General features: G+C 39.8%; 1 protein-coding gene across 1 annotated transcript in view; it reads right to left on the reverse strand.

The window, feature by feature from the left end:
* The window catches only part of LOC135571530 (mucin-3A-like), a gene marked incomplete at its 3' end in the record, with an annotated part of 79,186 nt that overhangs the window by 42,706 nt on the left and 18,199 nt on the right, over positions 1 to 18,281 (reverse strand). The window contains exon 2 of the mRNA XM_065018132.1: positions 2,187 to 2,407. Coding sequence (XP_064874204.1) covers positions 2,187 to 2,407 — 221 coding nt within the window. The remainder of the gene's footprint in view (positions 1 to 2,186; positions 2,408 to 18,281) is intronic.

The following is an 18,281-nucleotide window of genomic DNA, read 5'->3' on the forward strand; positions in this document are numbered from 1 at the left end:
CAGATATACCAGTCTAATTTTGATGCAAAAGCGAGAGGGGTAGCAACATTTCTTTTGTTTACTCATACTCGATTTAAGATCCTAATGGTAGGTATATTATTGTGGCTGGTACACTGAATTCGAAACCAATAACCTTGGTCAATTTATATGGACACAACTTCGATGATCTATTATTTTTTCAAAGGGTATTTAAGGCCATACAAGTGTTATTGTTGGAGGTGACTTTAACTGTACGTTAGATCCTCTTTTAAATAATCAGCTATCAAGGTCACTTCAACAATAAAATGCTAATGTCTGTCTAAATACATTGATGACAAACCTTAACATTGTCGATATTTGGAGACTGACGCACCCAATAGATAGAATAATCTCTTTCTTTTTGTCAGTTCATAATTAATTGTTGGACTCCAAACTAATTTCAGCAGCTGCGTCGGGTACCTATCACCCTATTCTAATTATGGACCACTCTCCTCTCCATGGTGCTGAAACTCGACAATGTGCTACAGGTCGGCGACCGTGGAACTTAGATGCATACCTGTTGAAAGATGAGACTTTTTGTCAGTATTTGAAGGAGCAGATTGCCTTTTTCCTCTGAGCTAACGACATGGGGGATGTTGACGACTCCACCCTTTGGGAATCTCTAAAGGCTGTGATTAGAGGTTACATTATTTCTTATACATCAGAGAGAAAGAAATGCGCCAATACTAGGATGAGAGAAATAAAAAAAGAGTTAGGGGATTATAAGAACGTTTTTCAGACGAATTCCTCGAATGCAGTCCTTGAGAAGATCACAAAGTTCAAATATGAATAAAATACCATCCTTTCGAAACGGATGGGCTCTTTACTTGCTAGAACGCAACAAAGTTGTTTTGAACTGGGAAATTAACACAGCGAAAACACAATTTCCAAACAGCAAGGCCCCTGGGCCCGATGGATATGTAATAGAATTCTATAAGAAGTATTATGCCAGTCTAGCTCCACTTATGTTGCGAATGTTTAAACATTCCAAAGACAATGCCAAACTCCCGCAAACACTGTATGAGGCTACAATGGCACTGATTTTGAAAAAAAGATAGAGATTCCATGGAGATGTCATCTTTTCACCACACTCTTTTGGAGAGATTGGAAACCCAAATTGGTCTACACGGACAAATTCTGGCCCGGTTAAGAACTTATCTGTCGGAAAGATATCAGTTTGTCTCTAGGGATGGTTTGTCTTCAAATCAACTGTAAATTTCGGTGTTCCTCAAGGCTCTGTATTAGGACCACTATTGTTTTCACTATATATTTTACGTCTTGGTGATGTCGTTCGGAAACATAATGTTAACCTGGAAGCCTGTGTTTCAAGACATAAGGAAGTGGATGGCGGCGAATGTTCTACTTTTAAACTCGGACAAAACAGAAATGAAATGAAATGCTTGTTCTAGGTCCCAAGAAACAAAGAGGGCCAGAAAAGAAAATTGATGCCGATATCACGGACTGTGGATATGCAATTTCTGCAATCTACCCCATTTAGAACAGTGATGGACAAGTTCACAAGCCTTGGCATTGTAATGACCAGAGAACTTGATCAGCTATTGAAAGCGAATTGGGACATGCAAATTTATCAGCTTAAATAAAATATAGATTTTTGGAAAACTCTGCCTATCTCCTTGGTTGGTCATATAAACGTTATTAAAATGGTTGTCCTACCCAGGTTTCTTTACCTCTTCCAACGTCTACCCAATTTCATACCACAAAGCTATTTTAAGAAACTGGATTCAATAGTAATTCCATTTTTATGGGATAACAAGGCAGCCAGAATTAAGAGGAAGCATTTATGCAAGTACAAGATAGAGGGGGGCTATGGCCTTCCTCACGTTAAACTGTATTATTGGGCTGTTAATCTGAACATTGTGTCTTTCTGTTGCGAAAGTTTACCTGGGATGCGACACAATGATGGCTTTTGATTGAGCAGGCCTCCTGTCAATGTTCCTCACTCCCTGCACTTGTTAATAGTCCAGCATATGTGAAAAAAGCCACTTATGACTCTAAACCAGTCATTTGTCATACTCTTAGGATCTAGAAACATATCTAGAAGCAATTGTGGTTGTCGTAAGAGCTGCAGTTGTAGTTGTCATAGTAGATGCTGCATTTGTAGCAGTATTAGGACCTACAGTTGTTGTAGTAAGATATTAATTGATTGCCGTAGCAGCTTTTGTTGTGCTGATTGTAGGAGCAACAGTTATTGTAGTAAGAGCTGTAGTTGTTGTAGGTACGGTAGATGTAGTGGTCATAGGCACAACAGTTGACGTAGGAGCTGCAGTTGTAGTTGTCGTAGTACCTACAGTTGTTGTAGTAAGAGCTGCAGTGGTTGATGTAGGTGCTGCTGTTGTGGTTGTAGTAGGAGCTATAGTTGTGGTTGTAGCTTTAGCCAAAATTGCGGTTGTCGTATGAGCTACAGTTGTTTTTGTAGGTGCTTCTGTTTTCGTGGTCGTAGGATTTAAAGTTGTTGTAAAAGGAGCTGCAGTTGTGGTTGCCTTGGAAGCTGAAGATGCTGTTGTCGTAGTAGGTGATTCAGTTGAAGAAGTTGTAGGAGCTACAGTTGTCATTGTAGTAGTAAGAGCTACAGTTGTTGTTGTAGGTGCTGCAGTTGTAGTTGTTAAAGGAGCTACAGTTGTCATTGTAGTAGTAGGTGTTGTGGTTGTCATAGGAGCTTCAATTGTAGTTGTCGTAGTAGCTGTTGTTGTAGTCGACTTTGGAGCTTTGGTTGTCGTAGCTGGTGTTGCAGGTGTGGTTGGCGTTGGAGTTTCACTTTTAGTTGGTGTAGTAGGTGCTGCTGTTGTAGTGGTTGTAGGAGCTACAGTTGTTATTGTAGTAGTAGGTGCTGCAGGTGTGGTTGGCGTTGGAGTTTCAATTGTAGTTTCGTGAGCAACAGTTTTTAAAAGAGCTGCAGTTGTCGTAGGACCTGTAGTTCTCGTTGTCGGTCCTGAAGATGTGCAGTTGTACTGGTCTTAGTTAGTGCTGCAGTTGTAGTTGTTTTAGGAGCTACAGTTGTCATTGTAACCGTAGATTATTCTGCTGTAGTGGTCTTAGAAGCTTCAGTTATAGTTGTCGTAGCAGATGCTGCAGTTGTGGTTGTCATAGGAGTTTCACTTGCAGTTTTGGTAGTAGGCGCTTCAGTCGTAGTGGTCGAAGGAGATACAGTTGTTGTAGGACCTGCAGTTGTTGTTTTCGTAGTAGGTACTGCATTCATAGTGGTCATTGGAGCTACCATTGTTGTAGTAGGATCTGCAGTAGAAGGTGCTGTTGTGGTTGTCATAAGACCTATAGTTGTTGTAGTTGTAGCTACAGTTGTCATAGGAGCTTCAGTTGTGGTCATTGTAGTAGGAGCTGCAGATGTGTCAACTGCAGTTGTGGTCAGAACTCCAAGGATAATCCACCATAAACACACTGTGGTTTATGAGATGAATGGTTAATTTGTTTATTGTGCACAATATCATTATTTCCAAGATTACCCTTCATCAACATGGTGCAGGTTTTTACATCTTTATTATATACAATAAACAATTATGATGAATTATGAATTATGAACAATGATTCCCTTAATTGTTAATAATATTACCTATAATACCTAATTGAGATTACCACACCTGAGTTGCATTTTTTTACAGTAGTGTGGTAATATAATTCAACTAATAGATGTTACAGCAGTGTGATAATGTAATTTTCTTTAGTCACTTTTCAATGGTTCATTAGAGAGAGAGCATCATTGAAAGTGAAAAAAGGCAATTGCAAAGCTCTTATTATTATTAAATATGTAATTTAAGTATAACTCTGACTGGTGTGTAGTTTGTAACTCTCCTCATTTGGTAAAGCAGAAAAATGCCACGACACATGTTGAGCAAATATATGCACTTGAACTCATTTTGTTGTGCCAGATCAAGAGGTGTGAATAACTATGATGCAAGACATCTCATTGAATAAAGGTTTTCAAGGGTGTGAATAATTTCACAATAGCCACTATAACTGCAGTGAACATGGATTTATTGACCGTAGTGAAATTACAGAGTAAAATCCAGTAGCATTGCATTTTTTCCATGAGAAATCAGCCTATTACTGCATCACGTCAATCATGTTACTTCATAAAAGAGGAAGTCATTTCAAATTTTGAAATGTTCTGCCAGCGCCCAGCAATTAATTCTGAATTCTATACATATTCTGTGAAAGTAATTGGTGTAGTTCATCAAAGTGGATGTTTTTTCAAATATAACACATTAAATAATATATTATATTCCACATTAGCGTAAGTAATCTTGGCTATCAAAAGTTTACCAATCCAATTTCTATATTCCTCAAAAGATGAGAAAAAATAAGAAACCTGCACACTGCTCTTTCTAATATCACTGCTCTGTATAAAGCTTTACATATCGGCCTCAAGGCCTTGTTCAGAACTTCTTCAATTTGCTCCACCCACATCCGTTCAATGCATTGAATGGGATTGGAGTTTAAGGAAAACAAGCATGTTAGAAAACATAACAATGTGCATTTCACAAGTATTCTTATAATTCTAATAAAGTGTGTACATAAAATGTATTAAACAAGACTGTGAAACCACAATGAGGACATCGACCTATCAAGGAAGTTTTCATAAATCATTGGGTACTGAACAACAAAAACCGGTAGTGATCTGAAGTGGCAGCATTAACTCATGTTCACATTTACATAACATGCATGGGCATTTCATATGTGGAGGGTGAAAATCCCAAAACATTCTCTTTTGCTCAGAGTATCATTTATATCAACTCCCTGGTCTGATATCTTGACTTTCTCTATGCCTCAAAATGTAAAGGTAGAAATGTCATGTTTTTGGTCATTAAAATGTACTGTGACTGGATAATCCCTGTTGTTTCTCCTGATTGAACTTTTATGTTCACTAATTCTCTGTTTGAGAATGTTGTAAAATCTCTATTTAATCCATTTTGAATTCAGGCTGTAACACAACAAAATGTGGAATAAGTCAAGAGGTATGAATACCTTCTGAAGGCACTGTAAATCATGTAACTGTTACTTCAAAAGAGAGGAAGTCATTTAAAGTTTTCAAACCTATCCATATTCTGTGACAGAATAGTAGGTGTAGTTCATCAAAAGTGTAATGGTGTTCACATACATAATAACCATAATCTTGTTTTTGCTTTACATTATCAATTTGGGATTTTTATCCTTTCTTATAAGACCATTTTACCTTGATATATTTGTATGTATTTCTATGTTTTGTACAGTGTGCAATTTATTTTTTTAAATGTTATCAAACCTTTCCATTTATATATTCCATTATACAGTAAAGTTTATTACTTACCTACAGCAAACACTTCAATGCCAGCCACCTATTTCTGTCATTTCTCCAAATATCAATTGAGGAAGGTCTTGTTTGTCTTTAACCAATCACAATATCTAGCTTATATCTACTCTAAAATCTCATTAACTTTCTAGTTCTGTTAACCATTTCAAGCTTTTTTTAAATGTATTTTTAATTTCACCTTTATTTAACCAAGTAGGCCGATTAAGAACAAGTTCTCATTTACAACTGCGACCTGGTCAAGATAAAGCAAAGCAGTGCGACAAAAATAACACAGAGTTACACACGGGACAAACAAACTTACAATCAATAACACAATACAAACAACACAATCAATAACACAACACAAACTTACAATCAATAACACAACACAAACAACACAATCAATAACACAACACAAACTTACAATCAATAATAGAAAAATCTATGTACAGTGTGTGCAAATGTAGTAAGATTAGGTAGGTAAGGCAATAAATAGGCCATAGAGACGAAATAACTACAATGTAGCATTAACACTGGAGTGATAGAGGTGCAGATGATGATGTGCAAGTAGAGATAATGGGTGCAAAATAGCAACAAAAAATCAACAACAAAATATATATATAAATAAATAACAATATGGGGTTGAGGTAGCTTACAATTGTTGATACAGTAGGCATACTGTCATGAAAATGTATTTCTAGTTTATATTACTATAGGGCTGGTTTGATGCCACAAATTGTCTGTCTTTCAGGTGACGTAATATTTTAGGAGGCACCAAAGATAATAAGATAAAGGTGACGAAAAAGGGAGGGACAGAGGAATGCATGTCAGAGTTACTTAGCTTAAATAAATATATATCCCCAGGTACTGACGTGGTTTGGAAAACTGGTTAGGTGTGCTGACAAAAAATGTGGAATGGACAAAAAATAATTGAAAGAAAGGGAGGGGCAAAGAATCTGTTTGAGAGTATAACAACAGTTATGTACTGACCTTGTTTTATTGTAAATGGTTTAGGTGACAAATACAATTAGCCAGAAATGTGCTTCATTGTACTTAATTGACTTCACTTTGGAGCCATTCATTTATTTTCGTCAATGGCCTAATGTAAGAAGTCATCCTTTTTCTATTTAACAGTCCTACACACACATGTGCTACTTCCATTATCTTTTTACACAACATTTATTTTAAAGGTAGATTCAGTTTATAAATCTCTAACAAAAGTGATTGTTGTAATCAACTGGTAACTATGATTGAGGGTCACAATGACCCCACATGGTGAGCCCAACAATGGAGGAAATTATCTTGGATTTCTGATTTCTAGTTTTACGTGGAGTTGGCTTCATTAATTGTATTAATAAAAATAATATATTTGAATGGAATACATCTCAGTGCTAGAGGTGTCACTACACAAACCCTGGCTCGAATCCAGGCTGTATCACAACCGGACGTATTTGGGAGTTCCATGGGAAGGCGTACAATTGTCCCAGCGTCGTCCGGGTTTGGTCGGTGTAGGCCGACGTTGTAAAGAAGAATTTTTCTTAACTGACATGCCTAGTTAAATAAAGGTAAAAAATATATATACTGTATATACATTCATAACTATTATAACACATTTCATCAGCATCATTTATGAGTTATTTGTTAAACATAAGTCCCCTCGAAAAGCTCTTTATATATCAGTACAAATAACATTTGTATTTCTTCTGACACAGTACCCAACTCTCTGACATACGATTCACACAACAGTCTGGAAGCGCCAGGTACGTCTCAGAGCAGTACTCGGGTAGCAGTTTAGGGGTTTATGTGCCTTGCTCAAGACCACAAAGGCAGAAGGGTTGGAACCAGACCTGGCTGAAAATAATATATTTCAAATACTCTAACGCACTGTGGTCGGTGATTGAGCTTGACCGGCACAATGGAAATATTGTAGTAGTCATATAAGAGCAAACCCCATCTTTCTGGCACTCACTCCAGACAGGCTCAATACTATTTGATCCCAGGTCAGAGCAATTGATGTTATTGTAACGTGTTGAGTAACTTTGCCTGATACCTGAAGACATGTATTAGATCAAATCAATCACAATTCATTTATAAAACCCTTTTCACATCAGTGATGGTCAGGAATAGCTTTACTAAACCCCATCGAGCCAGAAGCTTATGCCTTGGCTTTAGCTCAGCAAAGACTAATACAGCCTTGTGGTGCACAGGACTAATCCAGTCAGTGACACCAGCAACAATACTGTTCACAATACTGATTTAAAATAATTTAACTTAACTTAATAATTACTTACTGGAATTAAAAAATAACTAATGAAGGTTCCTTGTGAATGATGTTAAAATATGAAGGTTGTTATGCATGATAGTTTTAACATTCACAAAGTGTTACACAAACTATTTATTTGGGCAAGGAGCTTCATTCTAACCAGCAGCATGTGGGTATCACTTGTGAACATGTACATTCCTGGGTGTGATGCCTGACTCAACATGTCTAATTGTTACTGTCTCAAGCCTTCTTGAATAATAAGGACTGACTGGCATGAATGTATGCATGTGTTTTTCAGTTATACCTGCTAGGTGTAAACACATCACAGGTTTTAGAGAGTATGTTTATCGTCAAAGGTGTGATTTTCTTTTTTAGGGTGAGCTGGCTTTAAGACTCATTTTCCACCAGCCTATTCACGGAGAGTGAATGCACTGTGAGTGCAGTTCTGTTCAGCTCAGCAATGTGAAAAGCCCTTTATAGGTTTTACAACTTTTGCCCATCCAAAATTGGAGTCATAATCATATACACATATATGATATATACAGGATATACAAGATGTTTCCTTAAACTTAACCAGTCAGGTGCATATATAACCTTTATTTATACTATTCAACTAACGAAATTGGCCTGATGCATTCCTTTACACCTCTGTGAAGTGGATTATTTTCATATAACTCCAACGTGTTAATACAATGGCTACTTGCTATAGTAAACTAAACTAACACATGAACTGGTATAAATGTATTCAGTTTAGAGAAAACGTATTGTCATTTTGCAGAGGGAAAAATCCCCAGTCAGAGCGTGTTGGCAAGTTGCTTCGTGGTTCAGTGTTTAGATCAGTGATTTTTTTGGGCAAATATCCCAACTAATGATTTGGATTGACCCAATCGTAACAACTTATATTATAAGATGTGAATTGTACAACTTACTCTTACACTTAACCCTATTTGGACTGTGATTTCCGGTTTATGATGATTGATTGTTGTTTTAGGCGTCCACCAATAACTACACTGTTCTGTGACTAGCGACGCCCTAAGAAATCATGGTTGATTAAACACTGGTCTGGTTTGTCATTAGATGACATATCATAAGATGGCATGTTTTTTAGGAGTTGTATCACTCCCTGACGTCTCCCTGACGTCTCGTATGACGTTTAAAGGTGTTTGAGTTTCTTTTAGAATCTGCTCTATTGAACATACCTCTACATCCATAACAAGCAACATCCTCCTTGTTTCGAAGATGATTTAGAAGATCATTTAGAAGATGCTTTTATCGAAAGCAACGTACAGTAGAGCACGCATACATTTTTGCGTGGCTGACCCCAGCGGGAACCAAAACCACTACCGTGGAATTGCAATCGCTACACTCTACATAATGGTACACAATGCCCCTTTGAAAACTTTTAATGCTAGCTTTCATCAATTCAGACATGCAAGAATGCATTTTCTATGTATTTGGTCCTGGGCCTATACACTGAGTATTTATTTATTTTTATTTCACCTTTATTTAACCAGGTAGGCCAGTTGAGAACAAGTTCTCATTTACAACTGCAACCTGTCCAAGAAAAGGAAAGCAGTGCGACACAAACAACAAGACAGAGTTACACATGGAATAAACAAACATAGTCAATAACACAATAGAAAAGTCTATATACAGTGTGTGCAAATAAGGTAAGATAAGGCAATAAATATGCCACAGTGGCAAAATAATTACAATATATAAATTAAACACTGGAGTGATAGATGTGCAGAAGATGAATGCAAGTAGAGATACTGGGGTGCAAAGGAGAAAAAAATAATATAACAGTATGGGGATGAGGTAGTTGGATGGGCTATGTACAGATGAGCTATGTACAGGTGCAGTGATCTGTGAGCTGCTCTGACAGCTGGTGCTTAAAGTTAGAGAGGAAGATATGAGTCTCAAGCTTCTGTGATTTTTGCAAATCATTCCAGTCATTGGCATCAGAGAACTGGAAGGAAAGGCGGCCAAAGGAGGAATTGGCTTTGGGGGTGACCAGTGAAATATACCTTCTGGAGCGAGTGCTATGGGTGGGTACTGCTATGGTGACCAGTGAGCTGAGATAAGGCGGGGCTTTACCTATCAAAGACTTGTATAGGACAAGGAGCCAGTGGTTTTTTATATATTTTTATTTCACCTTTATTTAACCAGGTAGACTAGTTGAGAACAAGTTCTCATTTGCAACTGCGACCTGGCCAAGATAAAGCATAGCAGTGTGAACAGACAACAACACAGAGTTACACGTGGAGTAAACAATAAACAATAAGTCAATAACATAGGAGGGGGAAAAAATAAGCTATATACATTGTGTGCAAAAGACATGAGGAGGTAGGCAATAAATAGGCCATAGGAGTGAATAATTACAGTTTAGCAGATTAACACTGGAGTGATAAATGATCAGATGAACATGTAAAGGTAGAGATACTGGTGTGCAAAAGAGCAGAAAAGTAAATAAAATAAAATCAGTATGGTAAATTGGGGGTACCGATTGACTATGTACAGCTGCAGCGATCGGTTAGCTGCTCAGATAGCAGATGTTTAAAGTTGGTGAGGGAGATAAAAGTCTCCAACTTCAGAGATTTTTGCAATTCGTTCCAGTCGCAGGCAGCAGAGAACTGGAAGGAAAGGCGGCCAAATTAGGTTTTGGCTTTAGGGATGATCAGTGAGATACACCTGATGGAGCGCGTGCTACGGGTGGGTGTTTCCATTGTGACCAGTGAACTGAGATAAGGCGGAGCTTTACCTAGCATAGACTTGTAGATGACCTGGAGCCAGTGAGTCTGGCGACGAACATGTAGCGAGGGCCAGCCGACTAGAGCATACATACACTTAGGTTGGAGTCATTAAAACATGTTTTTCAACCACTCCACAAATTTCCTGTTAACAAACTATAGTTTTGGCAAGTCAGTTAGGACATCTACATCGACTAAGTAATTTTTCCAACAATTGTTTACAGACAGATTATTTAATTTATAATTCACTGTATCACAATTCCAGTGGGTCAGAAGTTAACATACACTAAGTTGACTGTGCCTTAAACAGCTTGGAAAATTAGAGAAAATGATGTCATGGCTTTAGAAGCTTCTGATAGGCTAATTGACATCATTTGAGTCAATTTGAGGTGTACCTGTGGAGTTATTTCAAGGCATACCTTCAAACTCAGTGCCTCTTTGCTTGACATCATGGGAAAATCAAAAGAAGTCAGCCAAGACCTCAGAAAAACATTGTAGACTTTCTCTCTCTTTCTCTCTTTCTTTCTCTCTATCGGAGGACCTGAGCCCTAGGACCATGCCTCAGGACTACCTGACATGATGACTCCTTGCTGTCCCCAGTCCACCTGGCCGTGCTGCTGCTCCAGTTTCAACTGTTCTGCCATATTATTATTGGACCATGCTGGTCATCATCTATAAGTACCTAGGTGTCTGGCTAGACTGCAAACTCTCCTTCCAGACTCACATCAAACATCTCCAATCGAAAATCAAATCAAGAGTCGGCTTTCTATTCCGCAACAAAGCCTCCTTCACCCACGCCGCCAAGCTTACCCTAGTAAAACTGACTATCCTACCGATCCTCGACTTCGGCGATGTCATCTACAAAATGGCTTCCAACACTCTACTCAGCAAACTGGATGCAGTCTATCACAGTGCCATCCGTTTTGTCACCAAAGCACCTTATACCACCCACCACTGCGACTTGTATGCTCTAGTCGGCTGGCCCTCGCTACATATTCGTCGCCAGACCCACTGGCTCCAGGTCATCTACAAGTCCATGCTAGGTAAAGCTCCGCCTTATCTCAGTTCACTGGTCACGATGGCAACACCCATCCGTAGCACGCGCTCCAGCAGGTGTATCTCACTGATCATCCCTAAAGCCAACACCTAATTTGGCCGCCTTTCGTTCCAGTACTCTGCTGCCTGTGACTGGAACGAACTGCAAAAATCGCTGAAGTTGGAGACTTTTATCTCCCTCACCAACTTCAAACATCAGCTATCCGAGCAGCTAACCGATCGCTGCAGCTGTACATAGTCTATTGGTAAATAGCCCACCCATTTTCACCTACCTCATTCCCATACTGTTTTTATACTGTTTTTTTAAATTATTTTTTTATTTACTTTTCTGCTCTTTTGCACACCAATATCTCTACCTGTACATGACCATCTGATCATTTATCACTCCAGTGTTAATCTGCAAAATTGTATTATTTGCCTACCTCCTCATGCCTTTTGCACACATTGTATATAGACTGCCCATTTTTTTTCTACTGTGTTATTGACTTGTTAATTGTTTACTCCATGTGTAACTCTGTGTTGTCTGTTCACACTGCTATGCTTTATCTTGGCCAGGTCGCAGTTGCAAATGAGAACTTGTTCTCAACTAGCCTACCTGGTTAAATAAAGGTGAAATAAAAAATAAAATAAAAAAATTTATGAACATTTGAACATCTTGGCCATGTTCTGTTATAATCTCCACCCGGCACAGCCAGAAGAGGACTGGCCACACCACATAGCCTGGTTCCTCTCTAGGTTTCTTCCTAGGTTTTGGCCTTTCTAGGGAGTTTTTCCTAGCCACCGTGCTTCTACACCTGCATTGCTTGCTGTTTGGGGTTTTAGGCTGGGTTTCTGTACAGCACTTTGAGATATCAGCTGATGTACGAAGGGCTATATAAATACATTTGATTTGATTTAGACCTTCACAAGTCTGGTTCATCCTTGCGAGCAATTTCCAAATGTCGGAAGGTACCACGTTCATCTGTAGAAACAATAGTATGCAAGTATAAACACCATGGGACCACGCAGCCGTCATACCGCTCAGGACAGAGACATGTTCTGTCTCCTAGAGATTAATGTACTTTGGTGCGAAAAGTGCAAATCAATCCCAGAACAACTGCAAAGGACCTTATGAACATGCTGGCTGGAAACAGGTACAAAAGTATCTATATCCACAGTAAAATGAGTCCTATATCGACGTAACCTGAAAGGCTGCTCAGCCTTGAAGAAGCCACTGCTCCAAAACCGCCATAAAAAAGCCAGTTGCAACTGCACATGGGGGCAAATATCGTACTTTTTGAAGAAATGTCCTCTGGTCTGATGAAACAAAAATAGAACTGTTTGGCCATTGTTATGTTTGGAGGAAAAAGGTTGGAGGCTTGCAAGCCGAAGAACACCATCCCAACCGTGAAGCCCGGGGGTGGCAGCATCATGTTGTGGGGGTGCTTTGCTGCAGGAGGGACTGGTGCACTTCAGAAAATAGATGGCATCATGAGATAGGAAAATTCTGTGGATATATTGAAGCAACTTCTCTAGACATCAGTCAGGAAGTTAAAGCTTGGTCGCAAATGGCTCTTCCAAATGGACAATGACCCCAAGCATGCTTCCAAAGTTGTGGCAAAATGGTTTAAGGACAACAAAGTCAAGGTATTGGAGTGGCCATCACAAAGCCCTGACCTCAATCCTATAGAAAATAAAATGTGTGGGCAGAACTGAAAAGCCTACAAACCTGACTCAGTTACACCAACTCTATCAGGAGGAATGGGCCGAAATTCGGCCAACTTATTGTGGGAAGGTTGTAGAAGGCTACCCAAAACATTTGACCCAAGTTAAACAATTTAAAGGCAATGCTACCAAATACGAATTGAGTGTATGTAAACTTCTGACCCACTGGGAATGTGATGAAAGAAATAAAAGCTTAAATAAATCATTCTCTCTACTATTATTCTGACAATTCACATTCTTAAACTAAAGTGGTTATCCTAACTGACATAAAACCAGGAATTTGTATTCGGATTAAATGTCAGGAATGGTGAAAAACTGAGTTTAAATGTACTTGGCTAAGGTGTATGTAAACTTCCGACTTCAACTGTATAAGTATAAAATATAAATGATGAGCAGTGAGAGAGTGGCTAAGATGCAAAAGATAGTTAAGAATAGATAGTGAAGGATACAGTATACGGTATATACATATGAGATGAGTAATGCGAGATATGTAAACATTCTTAAAGTGGCATTATTAAAGTGACTAGTGTTCAATTTAAAGTGGCCAATGATATCAAGTCTGTAGGTAGGCAGCTGCCTCTCTGTGCTAGTGGTGGCTGTTTAACAATCTGATGGCCTTGAGATAGAAGCTGTTTTTCAATCTCTCTGTCCCAGCTTTGATGCACCTGTACTGACCTCGCCTTCTGGATGGAAGCGGGGTGAACATGTAGTGGTTCGGGTGTTTATTGTCATTGATTATCTTTTTTGCCTTCCTGTGACATCTGTTGTTGTAGGTGTCCTGGAGGGCAGGTATTTTGCCCCGGTGATGCGTTATGCAGACGGCACCACCCTCTGGAGAGCCCTGTGGTTGTGGGCGGTGCAGTTGCTGTACCAGGCGGTGATGCAGCCTGACAGGATGCTCTCAATTGTGCACCTGTAAAAGTTAGTGAGGGTTTTTGGTGACAAGCCACATTTTTACAGCCTCCTGACGTTGAAGAAGCGCTGTTGTGCCTTCTTCACCACACTGTCTGTGTGTGTGGACCATTTCAGTTTGTCGGTGATATGTAGGCCGAGGAACTTAAAACTTTCCACCTACTCAACTCCTGTGGATGGGGGGGTGTTCCCTTTGCTGTTTCCTGAAGTCCACGATCATCTCTTTTGTTTTGCTGACATTGAGTGAGAGGTCATTTTCCTGACACCACACTCCGTGGGCCCTCACCTCCTCCCTGTAGGCTGTCTCGTCATTGTTGGTAATCAAGCCTACCAGTGTAGTGTCGTCTGCAAACTTAATGATTGAGTTGGAGGCGTGCATGGCCACGCAGTCGCGGGTGAACAAGGAGTACAGGAGAAGGCTGAGAACGCACCCTTGTGGGGCTCCAGTGTTGAGGATCAGTGGAGTGGAGATGGTGTTTCCTACCTTCACCACCTGGGGGCGGCCTGTCAAAGTCCAGAACCCAGTTGCAGAGGGCGGGGTCGAGACCCAGGGTCTCAAGCTTAATGATGAGTTTGGAGGGTACTATGGTGTTGAATGCTGAGCTGTAGTCAATGAACCACATTCTTACATAGGTATTCCTCTTGTCCAGATGGGATAGGGCAGTGTGATTGTGATTGCGTCGTCTGTGGACCTATTGGGGCGGTAAGCAAATTGGAATGGGTCTAGGGTAACAGGTAGGGTGGAGGTGATATGATCATGACTAGTCTCTCAAAGCACTTCATGATGACAGAAGTGAGTGCTACAGGGCAATAGTCATTTAGTTCAGGTACCTTAGCATGTAGGGACAGCCTACCGGGATAGGCATTGATTGAATATGTCCTTAAACACACAAGGGTGCGTTCTCAGCCTTCTCCTGTACTCCTTGTTCACCCGCGACTGCGTGGCCATGCACGCCTCCAACTCAATCATTAAGCTGGTCTGCACATGCTCTGAGGACGCGGCTAGGGATGCCGTCTGGGCAGGCAGCCTTGCGAGGGTTAACATATTAACAAACAAAAAAATTGCGTTGGCCACAGAAGAGAGCCAACAATCTTGAGTAGCGGGCCCTGTCGGTGGCGCCGTATTGTCCACAAAGCGGGTAAAGAAGTTGCTTAATCTATCTGGGAGCATGACATTGATGTCTGCAACAGGGCTGGTTTTCTTTTTGCAATCTGTGATTGTCTGTAGACCCTGCCACATACGTCTCGTCTTTGAGCCGTTGAATTGTTACTCCATTTTGTTTCTATACTGACACTTTGCTTGTTTGATTGCCTTACGGAGGGAATAACTATACTGTTTGTATTCGGTCATGTTTCCAGTCACCTTGCCATGATTAAATGCGATGGTTCATGCATTCAGTTTTGCGTGAATGCTGCCATCAATCCACGGTTTCTGGTTAAGGAAGATTTTAGTTTTCACAGTGGGTACAACATCTCCTATACACTTCCTTATGAACTTGCTCACCGAGTTAGCGTATACGTCAACGTTATTGTTGCTACCCGGAACATATCCCAGTCCACATATTCGAAGCAATCTTGAAGCGTGGAATACGATTGGTCAGACCAGCGTTGGATAGACCTAAGAACGGGCGACTCCTGTTTTAGTTTCTTCCTATTGGACAAGAGCAGCAAGATGGAGTCATGGTCAGATTTTCCAAAGAGAGGGAGGGGGAGGGCCTTGTATGCATCACAGAAGTTAGAGTAGCAGTGGTTGAGTGTATTACTCGCTCGTGTACAACAATCAATATGCTGATAGAATTTAGGTAGCCTTGTCCTCAGATTATCTTTGTTAAAATCCCCAGCTACAATAAATGCAGCCTCAGGATATATGGTTTACAGTTTGCATAAAATCCAGTGGGGGATATACACGGATATACACGGCTGTGACGATAACCGAGGAGAGTTCCCTTGGGAGATAAAACAGTCGGCATTTGATTGTGAGGAATTCTAGGTCAGGTGAACAAAAGGACTTGAGTTCTTGTATGTTGTTACTATTACATCATGAGTCTTAATCATGAAACATACACCCCCGCCCTTCTTCTTACCAGAGATGTTTGTTCCTGTCGACGCGATGCACTGAAAATCCAGTTGGCTGTACGGACTCCGACAGCATGTCCCCAGCTAGCCATGTCTCCGTGAAACAGAGTATGTTACAATCCCAGATATCTCTTTGGAAGCAACTCTTGCCCTAATTTTGTTGACTTTGTTAACTAGGGACTGGACATTAGCGAGTAATATACTCAAAAGCGGAGGGTGATGTGCGTACATCCGAAGCCTCACTAGAAGACCCTTCCGGCACCCTCTCCTCCAACGGTGTTGTATTTGGTCGGCCTCTGGAATCACTTCAAGTGCCCTGGGAGGTGCAGACAAAGGATCCGCTTTGGGAAAGTCATATTCCTGGTCGTAGTGCTGGTTGTGCTGGTAAATTGTCGTCTCTCTGATATCCAATAGTTCTTCCCAGCTGTATATAATAACACTTAAGGTTTTCTGGATTAACAATGTACTGCACAGTTTCCTAAGGACTTGAAGTGAAGCTGGCATCTCTATCGGCGCCGTCTTCCTTTGATTAGTTTGCAGTCTTTCCAGCTTCAGTTTGAAGTGATTGTGTTAGCTGTGTTGTTGGCTAGCTCCTCTGAACAACAATGTCCTGACAAGTGAGAACATTTTCTATGCCAGGCAAAACCGCGCCTCATTAACTCATTGCTATGGATGTTTCCAAATAAATGTCACTAGAAAACAGCTTAAACAAATGCAAATGCAGCTAATTTAGGGTTATTCTGGCTGCTTTTTGCTTTTTAACGTGACTGTAAGTTAGCCGTAGTTGGCTAGCTAGCAATCAAGGGATAAGAACGTTGCCAGCCAGTATGGCAATGAAACATTTACAACAAACGACTGGGTCGCATCCATAGATATAGAACAAAAAGACCAAACTGATAGAACAAATGACCAGCCGACATGGGTAGCAACCATAGATTTGTGTTGGGCCTATATCTTGTGAAAGGATGAAATAGTACGAATAAGTTAATAAAAATAACGATTTTAATGGTTTGGCGACCCAAGATGAACCCGTGCCAATATATCCTCCAAACACTGGTTCTCGGGCATTATCTCATAGTTACAGTGTAATAACAACATGTTAGTAATTGCGGTCTGTAATTACAGAAGTGTAACAACAAGTGCTTCTTACCATGCTTGTTACAAATGGGCAGGTTTCCACTAAATTCCCCAATTTATTGTTTTGATTCTTCTCAACCGCATCTGATTCATTAACAACACTGAAAAAGGTTGGGATCCCTTGTGGATGCGCTGGGTTTCTGAGAGATTATAGCCTATGCTCAAGAGGCTCTAATTACTTAACCATGAATGTGCACTGTTTAAAATATATCTCCAGAATATGTTGTTGCGTACCATCTGGATTAACTTGGTTTAGTTTACGAAAACTAATTTAATACGAGTGCCATTCCAGATGAGGAATAAGACACTATTTCAAAGCACATGTAATGTTTGCCTAAGTACAATGTAATGACTAGTTTAGCTGCTTAAAATGACGTGAGAAGTACTTAATGAGGAGTACTTAATGTGTACTTATACAGTATACTACCCATCCTGAGAACCTGGCCCTCAATTTAATGCTTCTGGAAGTGAGAGAATAAGAACACTAGTACACCATAGAATACATGTAATATTCACATAAAGTACAATGTAATTACTAGTTGTTACTCTTAATTTTATCTAGCCAAATCCTGTGTATCTTGAGGGGTACTTACCTGTAATTATAGTGTACCTACAAAGTACATTACGCATCCTGACAATCTAATCAACAGCTTCTGAAAGCTCCATTCAAGTGGGAAATAAACACACCAGTTCACCACAGAGAACATGTAATAAGTGCATAAGTACAATGTAGTTATGAGGTGTTTCCCTGGATTTAGCCATTTCTATATAATTACTTAGGCCTACTACTCATTAGCAAGTGAAAATATCTACAAACAATAGATGATCTTCTACTTTAGTCAACTTTATTGCAACATGTACAAATACCTTATATTTCTTAAAAAATAATAAAGATTTATACTGTTAGATTAAACAAAAATACAACTATTATAACTATAATAATTATTCCTAGTAGTGACTCAAATCTGTAGCCTATAGAATGGTGAATAGCCGAGATAGTTAATTTGGAAAAACGGTATTGTCTTTTTCTCCCCTTTTTAACATGACAGGTAACAATGGAAAT

This window comes from Oncorhynchus nerka, linkage group LG4 (genome assembly GCF_034236695.1).
Source record: "Oncorhynchus nerka isolate Pitt River linkage group LG4, Oner_Uvic_2.0, whole genome shotgun sequence".
NCBI lineage: Eukaryota > Metazoa > Chordata > Actinopteri > Salmoniformes > Salmonidae > Oncorhynchus > Oncorhynchus nerka.